Source organism: Mercenaria mercenaria, chromosome 7, assembly GCF_021730395.1.
Source record: "Mercenaria mercenaria strain notata chromosome 7, MADL_Memer_1, whole genome shotgun sequence".
NCBI classification, from domain to species: Eukaryota; Metazoa; Mollusca; class Bivalvia; order Venerida; family Veneridae; genus Mercenaria; species Mercenaria mercenaria.
In genome coordinates this window covers 83,426,108-83,447,074 of record NC_069367.1, presented here as the reverse complement: position 1 = coordinate 83,447,074, position 20,967 = coordinate 83,426,108, and the positions used below count along the sequence as shown (strand labels likewise).

At 36.4% G+C, this 20,967-nt stretch overlaps 1 protein-coding gene across 1 annotated transcript in view; it reads left to right on the top strand.

The window, feature by feature from the left end:
- Positions 1–20,967, top strand: part of LOC123553763 (collagen alpha-2(IV) chain-like) — a 75,709-nt gene that overhangs the window by 22,502 nt on the left and 32,240 nt on the right. Inside the window, exons 7-16 of the mRNA XM_045343384.2 lie at positions 4,750–4,908; positions 6,203–6,265; positions 10,014–10,173; positions 13,773–13,861; positions 14,451–14,513; positions 15,445–15,489; positions 15,835–15,954; positions 16,232–16,439; positions 18,946–19,424; positions 20,284–20,365. Coding sequence (XP_045199319.2) covers positions 4,750–4,908; positions 6,203–6,265; positions 10,014–10,173; positions 13,773–13,861; positions 14,451–14,513; positions 15,445–15,489; positions 15,835–15,954; positions 16,232–16,439; positions 18,946–19,424; positions 20,284–20,365 — 1,468 coding nt within the window. The remainder of the gene's footprint in view (positions 1–4,749; positions 4,909–6,202; positions 6,266–10,013; positions 10,174–13,772; positions 13,862–14,450; positions 14,514–15,444; positions 15,490–15,834; positions 15,955–16,231; positions 16,440–18,945; positions 19,425–20,283; positions 20,366–20,967) is intronic.

The following is a 20,967-nucleotide window of genomic DNA, read 5'->3' as shown; positions in this document are numbered from 1 at the left end:
TAATAGAAAGCTGACACTTTTCTTAATCTTGTAGAGCCATATTTATAATTATTGTTTATAATGTCAGATTTCTACATACAGAAACAAACATTCTTCTTGAACGTAGGGAATGTTTCAAACGAAATTGTTGTTTAAACTCCAAAAATTAGTTTAGTAAATTTAATCTTAAAACTGATGTGTGAAAAATACAATGTATTTAAATTAAAATAACAATATTTTTTTTAAAAAAGGCCGACAATGAAGTTACATTTAGTATTCCAAACTATTTGCTATTTTCATTAAAATATGTCCTAATTTTTTTGTTCTAAATACTCTGAATCAACAAGGCAAATATCATGTAAAAAACGACATCTTTCTCTCTGGGTAAGACAAGTCTAGATTTAGCCATTTTCACAGGGCGAAAAGTAACATTAATGTAGATATTTTCCATTTAAAAACAGATGCAGGCAATAATTTCATGGCAGAACTTTTGTTTTCAACAAAAAATTCAACAAATGCTTTCCCAGATTTTCACTGAAAGGACGAGTTGATATGTAAGGCGTAAGTGTTTGAGTAATAGCAGAATAACCTACGGCATACACTTTTATTGGACGACAGCATAAGATAAGATAAATGCCGGTTTCCAGTCCCCGTATCAGTTGTTCCAGTCCACATGCACCATCAAAGGTCACGGTCATGATAAGTACACTTTGAGAAGCAGGATATGTTCAGCAGACTGGTGTAATTAATGTTAGTCACAGTATACTCTAAATTTAGTAAAGTTAGACTGGCTTTACTTTGCCATCGAGTGAAATAGTTCTTGTAGAGGGCATTTCTTATATAATGTTTTGCTAAACTTTGATAGAACAATGTTATACGAAAACTACTGGCACAAAAAAATATTTAAAATTATCCAAAATGTAGTTGTATAAGATAAGTATAAAGAAGTATTTTTCAGCGAACTTTTAGGTTTATCAAGAAATTAATGACATTTGTCTTCTACAAGTGACAAAATTAATACATCATATTATATAAAAGTTTTAAAATTTATTCATTCTGGATGTATGTTAAACAAGCTCATACTAAGTTTAGTTTCCTTCTTTGGGAGTAAACTAAGACATAAGTAAGAGGTGTGATAGAATAAACTATTAACATCTGGTCTGTGTTTCATGTATCATTACTAGGTCAAATTATTCTGCCAGGTTAGTGGAGTTAATCAGTCACAGCAGGTGCCCCATGTCAGAGATGTTAAATTGATGTTTGTATAAGTAGTTTGTTGAACATGTATATCAGACCCCTGACTGGTACACCATCTGATACTTGTCTGAACTGCTACCATGATGGTCTATTTCACAGTCCTGAGTTAAATTAGTTACACCAGTCTTATAGACCAGCACTAGAATGGTTGAGTTTGCCTAGTTTAAACAGTCTCCAATCTTTATGCTGTAGAATGTATTTATTAACAAACATATGATATGTCTGTGAATATGTCAGAAGAACTTTTTATGTGTGGGAGCCTGGGAACATGTGTTGTCCTTGACAATCAGACATGCTGTAAATTTTACTCATTCATAAAAAAGTTAATTACTATTGCAAAACCTTTTACAGTCAGCATTAATTTTATGTTTTATTTACTTACAAAGCAGTCTGAATAATATAAAAGTGCAAAGGAAATAAAAAAAAGGCAATATTGAGCCTAAATGAAAATTAAAACAGAACAGCAGAGCTGAAACATAGTAAATTTAACCTATTCATTTGAGTACTGCATGAAATATTTCTTGTTTTGAGATTTTTTCATTCAGTTTTATTGAAAAGTAAAATTTGTTCCATTTTGTAAATGTGCAGTGCAAACATGCAGAACTACTTTAAATGAGACTGACCACAAATTTTGGGAAAATACAAACACACGGAAGTACCTTTAGCTGTAACAAATGTTCAGAAAGCGCAGAACTGCCTTACACTGTAACTAATGTTGGGAGGGAAGGTGCAATCATGCAGAACTTAAACAAGAAAAAATGTTGGGGAAGTGCAAACGTGCAGAACTACCTTAAAAGGACTAACCTACACATTTTAGGTGAAAAATAATTTCTCTCAAAAATCCATAAAAGTGAAAAGTCTGGACTTACACAGAAGATTTCTGTAAGATATTCTTATTAATAACCAAAAAATATGTAGTAACGCATTGCAATGCTTTTGAAATAATGCAAGAAATTTACATTTTGTCTCTCATTTTTACCAATATCTAAGTTTAATTTTCACCCACTTTATCATTTTTCAATGTCATAGAATATAGTTAAATTCTTTGCCAAACTTGGTGGAAATGAAAAATGAAAAATTTCACCCAAACTGTAGGCAAGTAGCTTTAAACAAGACTTGCAAGATGTAACAAATGTTTGGAGGGAAAGTGCAAACATGCTGAACTACCTTAAACAAGATTGACAAGTTTTAACAAATGTTGGAAGCACTCCTCAATGGCATAGTGGTAGAGCAACTGCTTTTAAAGCACAGGAGTTTGTGGGTTATATCTTAGGTTGTGTCATTCCAAAGACCAGCTGATCCCTAGCATGACCCTCGGCATTAGATGGGAAACTGGCTTCTCTTCCCTTATGCCCACATGCCAATGAATTCCATCAGGAATTAAGTGCCGAGAGTCATAGATATAAGTTGTAGAACTTGCTTCACAGTCAGCCTAAAATAGATTTGTATAAACCAACAAATTTTGGGAAAGTGCAAACATGTAGAACAACCCTGATATAGTTTTATAATGTCTAATGCTAAGTGATTTTGGAAAGTTTATAATATACATGAAGAAACTGAGTCAGCAGGTTCTAGAATCTTGTAGACTAAACATTCAGACACATACATCAGTGATTTCTGATCTCACCTGCCAACACTCTCATGGTGTATAGGCTCAGATCAAGGAATATTTCAGTAGGAAAAATGATTAGAAAATCTGGCTATAAACTGGCACTCTATATATATAATGTTGAAGTATTATGGCGCCAGCAGTTTCACAAAATGTGGGATGAATGAAGAACTGTGTTATCTTGTTCTTTAAAAATCACTGAGTTACAACAGTTCTCCATGATGAGCTCTAATTTTGCTAATGTGTATTGTACAGTTGAACATCAAAATTTATGTCAGTTGAATAGTCAATTTCAAGTCTTTCAAAGGCTTTTGCATAACATGTAAAGCTAACAATATATAACATCCAAGGCAAGTCAGGCAAAGCAAGTCAAGTCAGATATTCATAACGGCAACAATCTGTAAGCTATGAAAAGCTACTACCATTGTAAATGTTATACACAAAGTCCATCAAAAATACCTGTCTGTTTTGTGGCTACTTGTTTTTGCAAGCTGTAAATGATGTAGGATGATAAGTTTGTGAAATTATCCTATGTACAAACACATGATTCTTTATTTAATGTAAAATTAAGATAGGTTATGTGAAGTAAACATTTTTTATTCTGAATACAATTTTTGTATAATTTAAATTATGTGCACTTTTATGTATCTCTGTCCATCCCTGTATGGAATCTTAGACATAATTCGATTGCAGGATGTAAGTGGATGCTAAAACCTATCTACAGGATCTTAGTTATTGCTCTGTTGCTAAAAAGATAGTTCTTGCCAATTTGTATTTTTTCATCACTTAGATGAATTTAGAAACCCTCATTCCATTGCCATATTGCAAGACATATCCAGTCAAACTTAAGTAAACAATTTTGTTTTGCAAAGTAATCAGAAATCAAAGAGGTAAAGAACTATCAGAAACTTTACACACCTGAATAAACTACTTTTCATGATGAATAAGCATTTTGGAAAACTTGCCAGAAACATTGATATACAAAATGCACCAGTAATCTTTCACTTTCTATAGTGATTCATATTGGAATCATTGAAGGGAAAAGAAATCTGGCAAACCTCAGGATTTTGTTGTTGTTTTCGTAGAATTGATAATGATTGACAAAAAGATGCTGTCTGCATTCTTTGTTTGTTTGCAGATTGCAGCCTTTTACTTTACCCCTTTAATAAGAGACTGAAGTAAATTTCATTGACAAAATGTGGAACTGTCTAAAAACATTGTACATGTTTTATCATGTTTATCATAATTTATCAGAAACCGAGCTCCTGAAATTTGCTTACGGGCATGGCTGAAGATTGAGCACTACCAAATATTCCTTGAAAGTTAATCATTTTGACAGATTCATTACAAGGAACTTGGCAATGTTCATAAAGAGTGTGATAGAAAGGAAAAAATCTGCTGTTTCATTATGAATAAATCTCCCTTTCAGTCCAGTTCTACAGGTATCTTTCTATTTTCACAGAAATACTTTGTGAATAGATAATTTGTAATAATAACTTAATTTAAGCAAAGCCCAATTGAAGATTGTATATGTGAGAAATTGCAATACAGGTAAGTAGTGATCCCGCTTTTAATCATCTTTTTTGTCTTGATAAACCACCATTTAATTTATACTAATATGTTTTAGCTAGATTGTGATGAAAGCGTAAAGCTTATTTGAACCACTCTCGAGTCTGCTTCCTGGAAAAACCAGTACTGGTGTCATATGAGATGTCATGGTCGTGACCCCAATGGGGCTCGAACCCACAACCCCCCGGGTTGAGCGGCCGATACCTTAACCACTAGACGACCACTCCCCTCAACCACCATTTTAAACCAATTACAAAGGTGAAGTTTACCTGTAGTAAGCAACACCTGGCCAGAAACATTGATTTATTTGATAACTGTTCTTGTTGTTTTGATAGGGAGAGCCAGGTGTACCTGGACGACCAGGAGAGCCTGGATTGGAAGGCCCACCAGGTTTTGATGGATTGAAAGGAGTGAAGGGAGAGCCCGGTTCAGCAGTTGAAGGATTCAAAGGACAGAAGGGAGAATCAGGACCGTCTGGAATTCCTGGTGCACCAGTAAGTCTGGAAAAGTTCCCAGTATATCAATATTTCAAATATAAGAATGATTTCATATGCCAAGGCCAAATTGTGCAGGGAAGATAGGGGGGAATTCGGTTCATAATCTGTAAACAATAAAACCATTTCTAAAGTCTTGCAAAATTTTAGTGAAGTCCAAAGGTTTAAATTCTGGAATTACTCTCAAGGCTTAGGACTTAAAAACACCTTATATTCAGTATTTTTATAACAGTGGTTACAGATCATCTGTACAACTGAAACATTGATTCCTTAGTAGGAATTTTTTATTTCAAAGTTTCAAATGATGGAGCAAAAGGAAAATACCTCTGGTATTTTGTCAAAGCAACCTCGTCTCGGGTCTCATTGGCCGTGACAGTGACCCACTTTTGGCTTCAAAATTACTTGTATTTTTTTTGCTGATACTCTACGGAAATTGCATAGAAGTAAATTCTCTTCACCATTTGGCGTCAAAAATTCTCTTTAATGGCATGCCTGGTGACATGCCGGCGGTCCGTACTCTTACATAGCTTAAATGCTATATTGTGGCTGAAAGGCCAGATGGACCCTTATTAAGCATAAACCCTGACTGACTACGAAAGACTTAACATTTCTCGATTAATTACAGTATATTAATTTAGTGTACAGGGACTTTTAATTAAAAAGTATTTATTTCCGTTTGCGCATTTGAAATTTCAGCAAATTCAAAAACTGATGATAGATGTGGACTATATACCTGAAAATCCATATTTTCTACATATTTGCCATCATAAATATTGATAGTAGAGAAGTAATTCTAACGTATATGAAGAAACCTCAATTTAATTTCTGAATTTATTATCATGTCTCCCACATGTAGTGGGGGAAGCATATTACTGATGTCTGTCTGTCTGTATGTTACAAATTTTGTCCAGGCAACTCCGATGACACCACCATGTAGATTTCTTTCCATATATATTATCCATAAGACTGGGTTAGACAGACATAATTGTCATAACATCTACAGGAAAACAGTATCACAATCAAGTGCAGTATGGAAAAAAAACGCTTTTTTTTTTTTAGCTTTAAACAAATAATATTGTACAAATTTATCAAAACATGCACCAGTGCATTTTGAAAATACAGTGTAAAAACCCCACAGCAATTTCAAAGCACTATACATTATTTTATTACATATACATTTATATATTTTACTTTGTACAGATTCTTTTAACATTAATTTGGCCATGTTATCATGTGTATGGTTTGACATACTACTGGGTATGTGTGATTCAAGGTTACAAAATGTGTTTTTCAGGGTTTGAATGGAAATGATGGCCAGCCAGGATTGCCAGGAGACCTTGGACCAAGAGGATACCCAGTAAGTTTCATTCAAAATTTTTAAATAGTGTTTGTTCTATATTAAGTAAGGAAACAAAATTGTATGATGAAACTTTCTTTTAAAACATTAAGAGACTTCAATATTAGGAGTATAATTTTTTGGCAGTTTTGGTTAAATAGTTTTTTTGCACATTTGTTACTTTATTTTTCAGCAGCTTTTCATTTTTAGCGCACCTGTCACAAAGTGACAAGGTGAGCTTTTGTGATCGCGCGGTGTCCGTCGTCCGTCCGTGCGTCAGTGCGTCCGTAAACTTTCGCTTGTGACCACTCTAGAGGTCACATTTTTCATGGGATCTTAATGAAAGTTGGTCAGAATGTTCATCTTGATGATATCTAGGTCAAGTTCGAAACTGGGTCATGTGCCTTCAAAAACTAGGTCAGTAGGTCTAAAAATAGAAAAACCTTGTGACCTCTCTAGAGGCCATATATTTCACAAGATCTTAATGAAAATTGGTCAGAATGTTCACCTTGATGATATCTAGGTCAAGTTCGAAACTGGGTCACGTGCCATCAAAAACTAGGTCAGTAGGTCTAAAAATAGAAAAACCTTGTGACCTCTCTAGAGGCCATATATTTCACAAGATCTTCATGAAAATTGGTCAGAACGTTCACCTTGATGATATCTAGGTCGAGTTCAAAACTGGGTCACATGCCATCAAAAACTAGGTCAGTAGGTTAAATGATAGAAAAACCTTGTGACCTCTCTAAAGGCCATATTTTTCATAGGATCTGTATGAAAGTTGGTCTGAATGTTCATCTTGATGATATTTAGGTCAAGTTCAAAACTGGGTCACGTGCGATCAAAAACTAGGTCAGTAGGTCTAAAAATAAAAAACCTTGTGACCTCTCTAGAGGCCATATATTTCACAAGATCTTCATGAAAATTGGTCAGAATATTCACCTTGATGATATCTAGGTCAAGTTCGAAACTGGGTCATGTGCCATCAAAAACTAGGTCAGTAGGTCTAAAAATAGAAAAACCTTGTGACCTCTCTAGAGGCCATATATTTCACAAGATCTTCATGAAAATTGGTCAGAACGTTCACCTTGATGATATCTAGGTCAAGTTCGAAACTGGGTCACGTGCCATCAAAAACTAGGTTAGTAGGTCAAATAATAGAAAAACCTTGTGACCTCTCTAAAGGCCATATTTTTTATAGGATCTGTATGAAAGTTGGTCTGAGTGTTCATGGTGATGATATCTAGGTCAAGTTCGAAACTGGGTCACATGCCATCAAAAACTAGGTCAGTAGGTTAAATGATAGAAAAACCTTGTGACCTCTCTAGAGGCCATATTTTTCATGGGATCTGTATAAAAGTTGGTCTGAGTGTTCATCTTGATGATATCTAGGTCAAGTTCGAAACTGGGTCACGTGCCATGAAAAACTAGGTCAGTAGGTCAAATAATAGAAAAACCTTGTGACCTCTCTAAAGGCCATATTTCATGGGATCTGTATGAAAGTTGGTCTGAATGTTCATCTTGATGATATCTAGGTCACGTTCAAAACAGGGTCATGTGCCATCAAAAACTAGGTCAGTAGGTTTAAAAGTAGAAAAACCTTGTGACCTCTCTAGAGACCATACATGTGAATGGATCTTCATGAAAATTGGTCAGAATGTTCACCTTGATGATATCTAGGTCAAGTTTGAAACTGGGTCATGTGCCTTAAAAAACTAGGTCAGTAGGTCAAATAATAAAAAAAAAAACATGTGACCTCTCTAGAGGCCATACTTTTCATGGGATCTGTATGGAAGTTGGTCTGAATGTTCATCTTGATGATATCTAGGTCAAATTTGAAACTGGGTCAACTGCAGTAAAAAACTAGGTCAGTAGGTCTAAAATTATTAAAATCTTTTGACCTCTCTAGAGGCCATATTTTCCAATGGATCTTCAGGAAAATTGATGTGAATATTCACCTTGATAATATCTAGGTCAATTTCGAAACCGGGTCATGTGCGGTCAAAAACTAGGCCAGTAGGTATAAAGATAGAAAAACCTTGTGACCTCTCTAGAGGCCATATTTTTCATGAGATCTTCATGAAAATTAGTGAGAATGTTCACCTTGATGATATCTAGATAAAGTTCAAAACAGGGTCAGGTACCTTCCAAAACTAGGTCAATAGGCCAAATAATAGAAAAACCTTGTTACCTCTCCAGAGACCATATTTTTCAATGGATCTTCATGAAAATTGGTCAGAATTTTTATCTTGATAATACCTAGGTCAAGTTCAAAACTAGGTCACTATGTCAAATAATAGAAAAAACGACGTCATACTCAAAACTGGGTCATGTGGGAAGAGGTGAGCGATTCAGGACCATCATGGTCCTCTTATCTTAAATTTGTTGTTTCAAAATTAATGTAGAATATTTATCATAAATTTTGGGGTATCGTTTAAGAAAATATAAAATAAATTTGTTTGGTCTTCTTGTACTTCTGCATGGTAATTGTACAAGATTGTCCAGGAAAATATAATATAAGAGGATATTTGTTGTTGTTTTCAGTGTAACATAGAAATATTTTTCATGAGTGAACACCAAATAAAATATTTTCACAAGTGGCATAGTAAGATATGGTGTTCACGAGTGAAAGATATTTGATCTTACATGTAAAACAAACAGTTTTTAAAGTTTTTATGGTGGGGGGAGGGGGCATATAGATTTGCCCTTGTCCGTCCGTCCGTCTGTCCTTCCTTCCATCCTCCGTCCGTCCTTCCGAGAATGTTGTGTCGCGCCTAGCTCCAAAAGTATTTGACCTAGAGTCACAAAACTTTACAGGAATGTTGGTCAGCATGTGTAGTTGTGCACCTGGGGTTTCGTGTCCGGATTCATTCAGTCATTTAGGAGTTATGGCCCCTGACTTTGTAAAAATTGGTCATTTTAGTGTTGTGTCGCGCCTAGCTCCAAAAGTATTTGACGTAGAGTCACAAAACTTTACAGGAATGTTGGTCAGCATGTGTAGTTGTGCATCTGGGGTTTCACGTCCGGATTCATTCAGTCATGTAGGAGTTATGGCCCCTGACTCAGTAAAAAATTGGTCATTTTAATGTTGTGTCGCACGTAGCTCCAAAAGTATTTGACCTAGAGTCACCAAAGTTTACAGAAATGTTGGTCAGCATGTGCAGTTGTGCACCTGGGGTTTCGCATCCGGATTCATTCAGTCATGTAGGAGTTATGGCCCCTGACTTAGTTAAAAATTGGTCATTTTGATGTTGTGTTGCGCCTGGCTCCAGAGGTCTTTGACCTAGAGTCACTGAATGTTGGTCAGCATGTGCAGTTGTGCACCTGGGGTTTCGCGTCCGGATTCATTCAGTCATGTAGGAGTTATGGCCTCTGACTTAGTTAAAAATTTGTCATTTTAATGTTGTGTAGCGTGTAGCTCCAAAAGTATTTGACCTAGAGTCACCAAAGTTTACAGGAATGTTGGTCAGCATGTGCAGATGTGCACCTGGGGTTTCACGTCCAGATTCATTCAGTATTGTAGGAGTTATGGCCCCTGACCTAGGAAAAAATTTGTGTCCTTTGTCATGTAGTGGGGGCATCTGTGTCCCATGGACACATTTCTAGTTTCTTTCATGTTTTGACTAAATACCCATTTTATAGTTTCTTACCAGTGAAAAATACATTTGATATATTTCCACTGTGAAAATACCAGATATATTTCACTCTAATATTTCAGTATTTCACTGAAAAACATTTAATAAAACGGCATATTTTCGTTGTGTATCAGGGTCCCCCAGGTATTCCAGGAAAGCCAGGTCAGAAAGGAAACATGGGTATCAATTACAAGCCTGAGAAGGGAGAAAAAGGAGCCCGAGGTCCTAAGGGTATCCCTGGACCACCCGGAACTACTAAATTACCGTTTACTGGAAATAATGAAACATTGCAAGGTATTCTGAGTAATAATATAATGCCACCATTATATATGTATGTTTAAAAGGGGCTTACCTTGAGATAAGCTCTGTACGTAACAAAGTATTTGTTTTAAAATGGCATACCTCCAGATAAAGACATCATGCTTAAGAAAATACATGTTTTAAAGGGGCATACCCCATGAAGATAAGGTTCCATGCTTAGAAAGGCACCTCCAGGTAATACACCATACTTTTAAGATAAGATATGCTTTTAAGGGGCCTACCTCCAGGTAAGACTTAATACTAGGAATTTACAAGTTTTAAAAGGACTTACCCATACCTCCAGGTAAGACACAATACTTAAAAAAAAAAAATGTTTAAATGAGGCCTATTTCCAGTCACACTATACGATATGATCCAAAATTTGTTGTCAAGGAATTTGTTGCTCCATCTGAAATAGGTGTCCAACTTTTCAGTAATGATGCATATTGAAAATATATGCAGTAAAATATTAAGGGGAAGTACACTGATTATTTCTCAAGTTGGTAAGATAATATTAAATGAAAATCTGATAATTTTATCATCATTTATGTTTTCTGTTAATTTTTAATCCCCCGCCGTGGCGGAGGGATTATAGGAATGGTCTGCGTCCGTTGTCCGTCCTTCCGTCTTTCCGTCCTTCCGTCCGTAACAAAATCGTGTCCGGTCCATATCTCCTAAACCCCTTGAAGGATTTTCATGAAACTTGGGTCAAATGATCACCTCATCAAGACGATGTGCAGAACCCATGAGTCAGCCTTGTCGGTTCAAGGTCAAGGTCACAACTCAAGGTCTAAGGTTTGAGCCTGCCATTTTGTGTCCGCTCTATATCTCCTAAACCCGGTGAAGGAATTTTATAAAACTTGGGTCAAATGATCACCTCATCAAGACGATGTGCAGAACCCATGAGTCAGTCATGCCGGCTCAAGGTCAAGGTCACAACTTAGGGTCAAAAGTTTGAACCTTCCATTTTGTGTCCACTCTATATCTCCTAAACCCCTTGAAGGATTTTCATCAAACTTGGGTCAAACGATCACCTCATCAAGGCGATGTGCAGAAATTATGAGTCAGCCATGGCGGCTCAAGGTCAAGGTCACAACTGAAGGTCAAAAGTTTGAGCCTTCCATTTTGTGTCCGCTGTATATCTCCTAAACCCCTTGAAGGAATTTTATAAAACTTGGGTCAAATGATTATCTCATCAGAACGATATGCAGAAATTATGAGTCAACCATGCCAGCTCAAGGTCAAGGTCACAACTAAGGGTCGAAGGTTTGAGCCTTCCATTTGGTGTCCACTCTGTATCTCCTTAACCCCTTGAAGGATTTTCATCAAACTCGGGTCAAATGATCATCTCATCAAGAACTCATGAGTCAGCCATGTCAACTCAAGGTCAAGGTCACAACTGAAGGTCAAAGGTTTCAGCTCTATATCTCCTAAACCCCTTGAAGGATTTTCATGAAACTTTGGTCAAATGATCACCTCATCAGGATGTTGTGCAGAATTCATGAGTCAGCCATGTCAGTTCAAGGTCAAGGTCACAGCTAAAATCAAAGGTTTTACCCTTTCACTATCCATAGCAGTGGCGGGGGATTTAGCTGTCTTTTAGACTGCCTTGTGAGATGTAACATGGATTTCACAATATTTATTTGACTATAGTTTGGTCATTAAATTGTATCATTTACTTTACTAACCACCTACTTGTTTAACCTCATTATTCGCTGTAGACTATTACGAACATTCCAGAAGTTTCAATTGCATACAAAGATGTAACTGGACATCAAATCACGGTTATATTTTTATTGAATCTCATCGGAAATGAAAGATTTTGTCACTTCTTTTGCTTAATTCAATTAACTTTCCAAAAAAGGAGATTTTGAAATAAGTATCAACATCTTTAAAGTTGATAAAGTAAATCATTGTAGCACTGGGATGTAGCTGTCACCAAGGCGATGTTGGTAAATATTGTATATTTTCTGATCAAATACAATTATAATGTTTTGCATGAAATGGATGATTAGTATCCTTTATTATGTTCATCATTCAAGGTATCTTACAGTAGTGATACAGTACATTGTTGGCAAAGATGCTTCAAGCTTTCGTATTAATTAAAGTTTTGATTAATGAACAACAAAATAGGTCATAAACTTTTTAAAAAAAATTTCTAACAAAAATTTACGAACAGGTAAATGTAACGGACGTTACTTTTACAATTTAGTTTTCAATACATAACAGTGTACCTTTCTTTATTTATGGCAAATAATTCAATAAGAGTTTAAAGAAAATTCTTTATTAACCATTGCATTTTAAGCATGTTATGGTGGAGGAAAATTCCTACTTTCCTTCAAACTTGCTTGCTTTGATGTGACGGACATTATTGGTTTTTCCAGTCCATTTTGATATCCGCAGCAAGTGTAGACTGAGAAATGGGCATAAACCATTGCCCTTGTTTGCGAGCAAGTGCACAGGAGTGTACAAGTGTTGTGATAAATTATCTTATTTAAAGCATAATTTGAAGAAGTGGTCGTTACGTTATGTTTGACATTTTGACTAACACTAGAAGTGACTTTTTGCTTTCCATTCTTTTGTTATCTTTGTGTTTCATCATAGTTGTACAAATTTGTTACGAACACTTGTTTGAAAGTTGAAGTTTAACATTTCTCTTGTTGTTCTGTTACGTTATGTTGACTCAAGTTGACTGACGAGTCCTGAAAACACTGTATGGTTCACAAGTAACATTCACTTTAAGGTAAATTTGTAACTTCAGGTAATAATCGCTATTCCAATGTATTTCAGTTTGACATACTAATATAGGCACACAAGTGGAAACGTTTTCAACTTAATACTTCAAGTCAGTTGCATTTATCACACGTTTATTATGTTGCACAGACTCTCTGGTCTCCAACCATATTTTTAAAAAAATCATCCCTGCATTCGATTTTTTTTAGTTACGAAGATACATGAGCCTTTTCAAGCAAACACTTGACTGATTAGTGAAACTGCCTAGAATTTTATAAAAAGAATGTCAAATTTTCCTGATAACTGATTCTAGAAATTACAGCTGTACTAGAAATATTTAATATTTCATTGCTCTTCGCGGAAGTTTGTAGCTAGCTTCAAAACACTTAGGAAGTATGTGAGAAAAAAGATTCTTTAAGATGTAACAAAAATTCCTTTACAAAGAATTCTGGATCATATAAGTTTTAAAGGGGCATAACTCTAGATAAACACCAAAACTTCAAAGTTTCTGTATCAGACTTCAGCATAATACTAAATATAAAAATCTGAATCATAATTAATCAAGTTGATTTTTTATGGGTGTGATATAAAGAACATCTTAATTCCTTCTCTTCTATGTCTAGTTTTAACTTCAGTTGCATTGTTAATGCTTTGGAGACTTCTGCATAAACATGTAACATTGAAAACTAGTTGGAATACCAGTCACAACTGGGAGAATCTAATAATGATCACTGTAGCATTGTTGTTCAGCCTTAGCAAATGTTGAAATGTATTTTGAACAGTATGTTAGGAATCTGGTCTGTAGTAATTTTTGAAAAAAAGGAGATGTAATTCTAGCAGAAAATGTTGAACATTGATAGGTGCTCCGGGTGAACCTGGTATGAAAGGTCAGAAAGGAGAATCTGGACCGTCAGGACCACGTGGTTTCCCAGGAGCTGATGGACTTCCTGTAAGTATACAAAGATAATGCTTGAACTGTGGTACTACAAACCAAAATAATGCTTGTTCCATGTAATATAAGGTATCCAGGTAATGCTTGTTCCATGTAATATAAGGTATCCAGGTAATGCTTGTTCCATGTAATATAAGGTATCCAGGTAATGCTTGTTCCATGTAATATTGGTTACCAAGATATCTAGGTATCAAGATAATGCTTGTTACTTGTTATATTACATACCAAAATAATGCTTGTTCCATGTTATATTGGGTACTGAGATAATGCTTGTTCCATGTATTATTATGTACTAAGATAATGCCCGTTCCATGTAATACTAGCCGTATCAAGTTAGTGCTTGTTCCATGTAAGTTTATGCTTGTTTCACGAAAATAAGAGATTAAGACAATGCTTTTTCCTTGAAAAAAAATGTAAAGCTTCCAAAATAGAATTATAATGTAGTTAATTTTAATAGAGTAACTTGTCAAGACTAAATTGAAAAAAAAAGAATTTTTTTGAAGGTTGCATGACAACATTAAGTATCTACTGGTGGTGACTTTATGGGAGGAACTGAGTGGTAGCTAATTTATCAATTTTATTATAGGGTCGAATTGGAGAGCCAGGTATGCATGGAGAAAAGGGTGTTCCAGGAATTGCTGGACCGAGGGTAAGTTAAGAATTACATTTTACATTGTTACTTTCATGATGGTAATTCTTAAACGTTGCATTGCTCATGGCAGCAGTACATTGCACAATCATGGTTACTATTCATCCACCATCCCACATGATGCAATATTACAGTACACAGGATTACAGAAAATCCACATTCCACATGATGCAATATTACAGTACACAGGATTACAGAAAATCCACATTCCACATGATGCAATATTACAGTGCACAGGATTACAGAAAATCCACATTCCACATGATGCAATATTACAGTACACAGGATTACAGAAAATCCACATCCCACATGATGCAATATTACAGTACACAGGATTACAGAAAATTCACATTCCAGACAGATATATTGCATTATGCACTTGCATGAAAACCTGTTCAACAAAGACACTATCACAAAATAGTATTACACTGTATACTACACTTAACATGTTTGTGAAACTTATTTTGTTAATTTTCTTTGATTGAACCAGTTTCATTTATTTGCAAAATGTTTAATTCACAATGTTGTGAAAGTGAGCCCCATGTTGTTCTGGGACGATCTATATATGAAAAGAATTGGAACCACTGCCTTAAACTTGCATGATCGTAAGAGGCGACTAATAGGGTCTTAACACTTAGTTTTGCAGTAACTCTGTGATTCCAGCAGGTATGCAGATTTTGATTCCATACCTCATGTTTTTATTTCGATGTAAATGAGATGTGGAACCAAAATTTGTAGTCCTGTGTTGGTGCGCCGTTAAACCCAAATAAATAAATAAATGTGAAAAGTGAAGCCACAAATGCTTTGGATTGTACCATTGTACTTGTGCTAAATTGTCAAATATTCCTGAAAACTTTGAATCTGCAGGGGTTAGATCTGGAGAATAACAGCGAAAATAAAGAACTTGATTTTTTATCTTTTTTTTTTTCAGGGAAAACAAGGGTTGCCAGGTATCCCAGGATTCACAGGACCAAAGGTAAGAAATTGATTGTAGTATCCTTAGACTTTAAATGCTTAGTTCAAGTATAACAATAGTTTGTTACCAGGGTTACAGAATTCTGTCATATGCAGTTTTGTTACTATTTATTGTAAAGTATTTAATAATTCAAGTTATTTAGAGATCAAGTGGGATCCAGTGAAATCTTTGATATAAAACACGATATTTGATTAATTGCGCAGGGCCAGAATTCAGTATACTTAAAGAAATACTGTTGTGAAAAAAGTTGTTTTAATGTGTTTAAAAAGTCAAAAGATCTCATCCTTTCAAACTGTTTTTCATTGAAGACAAAACATTAATTTATTTTTACCATTACCTGTGTAGGGTGACCGTGGAATGGACGGATTACCAGGACTATCAGGCCTGCCAGGAATGAAGGGAGAAAGGGGCTACGAAGGAATGAAGGGTAATGTTGGACCCAGAGGACCACAGGGACCTCCAGGTGTAAGTAATTAGACTTAACATAGTTTTCTGTCTTCTGCAGAAACTTATTGTCAAATTGAGACAGGATTTTTCACAATTTTCTGTGCTTGAAGAAAGTTTTGTAATACGTATATATTATTGAATGATTTGAAAATATGTTTAAATAATCAAACCAAGGCTTCTGGCTTTGAATTCTGACAAAAAAGACCTTCAGGCAATATTTATCAAATCAAGTTTTTAAAAAAATATATCATTGTTGGAATATATTGAACAAAGTGTTTTCTATTGTTCTTTTCAGGGTCCTGGTGGTGGTGACGGCCCAGTTGGAGACCCAGGTCCGATTGGTCCTAGAGGTCCTAGTGGAGAAGATGGACTTCCAGGACTGCCAGGTGCACGTGGTGAACCTGGAATTCAGGGTCCCCGTGGAGGGCCAGGTATTCCAGGCCCCCCTGGTCCTCAGGGAAATGACGGCCCCCCGGGAGAGAAAGGAGACCAAGGGCTTCAAGGTATGCTGTTCTTTTCATTTGTTAGCTCACCTGTCACAGAATGACAAGGTGAGCTTTTGTGATCGCGCAGCGTCCGTCGGCCGTTAGTCCGTCTATGCGTCAGTCCGTCCGTCCGTAAACTTTTGCTTGTGACCACTCTAGAGGTCAAATTTTTCATTGGGTCTTTATGAAAATTGGTCAGAATGTTCATCTTGATGATATCTAGGTCAAGTTCGAAACTGGGTCACGTGCGGTCAAAAACTAGGTCAGTAGGTCGAAAAATAGAAAAACCTTGTGACCTCTCTAGAGGCCATATTTTTCACAAGATCTTCATGAAAATTGATCAGAATGTTCATCTTGATGATATCTAGGTCAAGTTCAAAACTGGGTCACGTGCCTTCAAAAACTAGGTCAGTAGGTCAAATAATAGAAAAACCTTGTGACCTCTCTAGAGGCCATATTTTTCATGGGATCTGTATGAAAGTTGGTCTGAATGTTCATCTTGATGATATCTAGGTCAAGTTTGAAACTGGGTCACGTGCGGTCCAAAACTAGGTCAGTATGTCTAAAAATAGAAAAACCTTGTGACCTCTCTAGAGATCATATGTTTGAATGGATCTTCATGGAAATTGGTCAAAATGTTCACCTTGATGATATCTAGGTCAAGTTCGAAACTGGGACACATGCAGTCAATAACTAGGTCAGTAGGTCAAATAATAAAAAAACCTTGTGACCTCTCTAGAGGCTGTATTTTTCATGGGATCTGTTTGAATATTGGTCTGAATGTTCATCTTGATGATATCTAGGTCAAGTTCAAAACTGGGTCAAATGTGGTCAAAAACTAGGTCAGTAGGTCTAAAAATAGAAAAACCTTGTGACCTCTCTAGAGGCCATACTTTCAAATGGACCTTCATGAAAATTGGTCAGAATGTTCACCTTGATGATAGCTAGGTCAAGTTTGAAACTGGGTCATGTATGGTCAATAACTAGGTCAGTAGGTCAAATAATAGAAAAACCTTGTGACCTATCTAGAGGCCATATTTTACATGGGATCTGTATGAAAGTTGGTCTGAATGTTTATCTTGATGATATCTAGGTCAGGTTTGAAACTGGGTCAACTGCGATCAAAAACTAGGTCAGTAGGTCTAAAAATAGAAAAACCTTGTGACCTCTCTAGAGGCCATACTTTTGAATGGATTTTCATGAAAATTGGTCAGAATGTTCACCTTGATGATATCTAGGTCAAATTCGAAACTGGGTCACGTGCCGTCAATAACTAGGTCAGTAGGTCAAATAATAAAAAACCTTGTGACCTCTCTAGAGGCCATATTTTTCAATGGATCTTCATGAAAATTGGTCAGAATTTTTATCTTGATGATATCTAGGTCAGGTTCAAAACTGGGTCACATGAGCTCAAAAACTAGGTCACTATGTTAAATAATAGAAAAAACAACGTCATACTCAGTTCAAAACTGGTTCATTTGGGAATAGGTGAGCGATTCAGGACCATCATGGTCCTCTTGTTTAGCTCACCTGTCACGTCGTCGTCTGGCCACAATTTCTGGTGAACACAATAGAGACCACATTTTGCAATTATTTTTAATCAAACTTGCACACAACTTGTATTGGCATAATATCTCGGTATCTTTTGAAAACTGGCCAGATCCCATCATAGGTTCCAGTTATGGCATTTTACATTCAATTTTAACCACACTTACACACAACTTAAGTCACAATAAGATCTCACTTCCTTTTGAAAACCAACTTCCATCGTGGGTTCTAGAGTTACTGCCTCTGAAAGGGGCAAAATTTTCTATTTTGACTCTTTCAGCCAAATAGAGGTTTCATTTATGCTTTGATTTGATACAAACTTGCACAGAATGTTTATCTTGATGATCTCTATGTCAAGTTCCAAACTGGGTTATATGGGGTAAAAAACTAGGTCACCAGGTCAGTTCAAAGGGAAAGCTTGTTGACACTGTAGAGGCCACATTTATGATGCTATCTTCATGAAACTTGGTCAGAATGTTTATCTTGATTTCTAGGCCAAGTTTGAAACTGTCTCATAATTATGGGGTCAAAAACTAGGTCACCATTCAAATCAAAGGAAAAACTTGTTAATACAGTAGAGGCCACATTTATGACCCTATCTTCATGAAACTTGGTATGAATGTTTATCTTGAAGATTCCTAGGCCAAGTTTGAAACTGGGTTATGTGGGTTCAAAAACTAGATCAGCACTCAGATCAAAGGAAGAGCTTGTTAACACTGTAGAGGCCACATTTATGACCCTATTTTCATGAAACTAGGTCAGAATGTTTATCTTGAAGATTCCAAGGCCAAGTTTAACAGGTGAGCGATATAGGGTAATCATTTTTGTTGGCCAGTCTTAACAGATAAACAAAACTGTCAGGAAATGAGTGTCTTCCTATAAATAATGAATGAAATATTCTTTTTTGTCTTGACAAAATTATTAACATAAGGTAAGCATTAGATTAGATGCATTAGCATGATTGTCTTTATTTCAGGATTCCCTGGACTTGATGGTTTACCAGGACAGCCTGGTTACCCTGGTGCTAAAGGTGAACAAGGTATTAAAGGAGAAGCTGGAAGGTCTATTCTTGGTGAACCAGGTCGCCCAGGTGAGCCAGGACGTGATGGATTTCCAGGTGCGAAGGGAGATAGTGGTCCCAGAGGTTTACCTGGATTGCCTGGAAACTCTTCAGTTGGTCGACCAGGGTTGCCAGGTGCCAAGGGAGACATTGGTCCAAGAGGTAACCCTGGACTGGATGGTTTGCCTGGTTTACCTGGACGTGACGGTCCCAAGGGAGATACTGGAGGGACCTGTAATCTCTGTCAGAATGGCTTCAAGGGAGAAAAGGGAGAGTCAGGATTGCCTGGACGTCCTGGGTTGTCAGGTGAACGAGGACCAGAAGGACCCCCAGGTGAGAAGGGAGCACCTGGATATGATGGAACTCCGGGACAGCAAGGACCCCAGGGACGGCCTGTATGTATAGTCTATTTTTTTTTTGCAATTGTTTACATGATGTTTTAACTTTAGACATTATTCTGAAGGTTGATCTTATATCATGCATTCATTACAGAATTCATGAGTCAGCCATGTTGGCTCAAGGTCAAGGTCACAACTCCGGGTCAAAGGTTTGAGCCTTCCATTTTGTGTCTGCTCTGTATCTCCTAATCCCCTTGAAGGATTCATATGAAACCTGGGTCAAATGATCTATCCAGGACGATATGCAGTACTCATGAGTCAGCCATGCCGGCTGAAGGTCAAGGTCACAACTTGGGGTCAAAGTTTGAGCCTTCCATTTTGTGTCCACTCTGTATCTCCTAAACCCCTTGAAGGATTTTCATCAAACTTTGGTCAAATGACCACCTCATCAAAAACTCATGACTCGGCCATGTCAGCTCAAGGTCAAGGTCACATCTCAAGGTCAAAGGTTTGAGCTCTGTATCTCCTAAACCCCTTAAAGGATTTTCATGAAACTGGTCAAATGATCTCCTCATCAAGATGAAGTGCAGAATTCATGGGTCAGCCATGTCAGTTCAAGGTCAAAGGTTTACCCTTTCGCTATCCATAGCAGTGGCGGGGGATTTAGCTATCTTTCAGTCTGCCTTGTTATACATGCATAGTACACCACACCACTGTGTCACTAATGGGACACTATACTCATTGGGGAAAATACTACATGTATAATGGGACTGTATTGTCAACAGAAAAATCTGTTTCTGGAGATAGGGACTATGTCAGATTTTTTAAGAATTTCTCTCTGTGTTTAGAATAAATGATATTGTAATATGTATCTGTAGGCAGGCCTCTGTCACATGAACATTTATTTATTTTTTAGGGAGAGAAAGGACTTCCAGGTTTAGCTGGATTGAAAGGTGAACGGGGGAAGGATGCTCAAATGCCTAATGAATGGATAAAACGTAAGTCTAATTTAAACTTTTTGTAATTCACCTGAGCACTTGTGCATTTAAAGACCTACCACAACCTTGTGACTTACTTTATCCTCCCACAGGAACTTCATGGAATACTGTTATAATAGAGCTGTACTAGAATGTGACAGATGGAGAATTTAGACCCTCTCTTATTTAATGTGTTTTCTCAACTTCATTCTGCAAACTTATTCAGTTGATCTCTTTTTCTGTACAGTTTTTAAAACACAGATAAATAACCATTTTACATTATAGAAACAAAGTGTGTTCTTAACTCAAACTTTGTACATCAAACTGCTACATTAATTATGTCACCCATCACACAGTGGTGTGGGAGACATAATTATTGTTTTGCGCCAGTCTAGACATTAAACACCTAGTCTTGGCCATAAAATTTAAGGATATTGAGATAACTTGTAACAAATTACACAGTAACAAGAGGATGTAGCATTTAATCATTCAAAGATTATATAGAGATTATTTTTGTTGAGTCTGTCAGCTCAGTATGCATGTTTTATTGTCAAGGTACCTTGAGAAGATTCACTCTTTTGGGTCTTAACATCACATAGATAGTGCTTTGATTATGTAGAAAT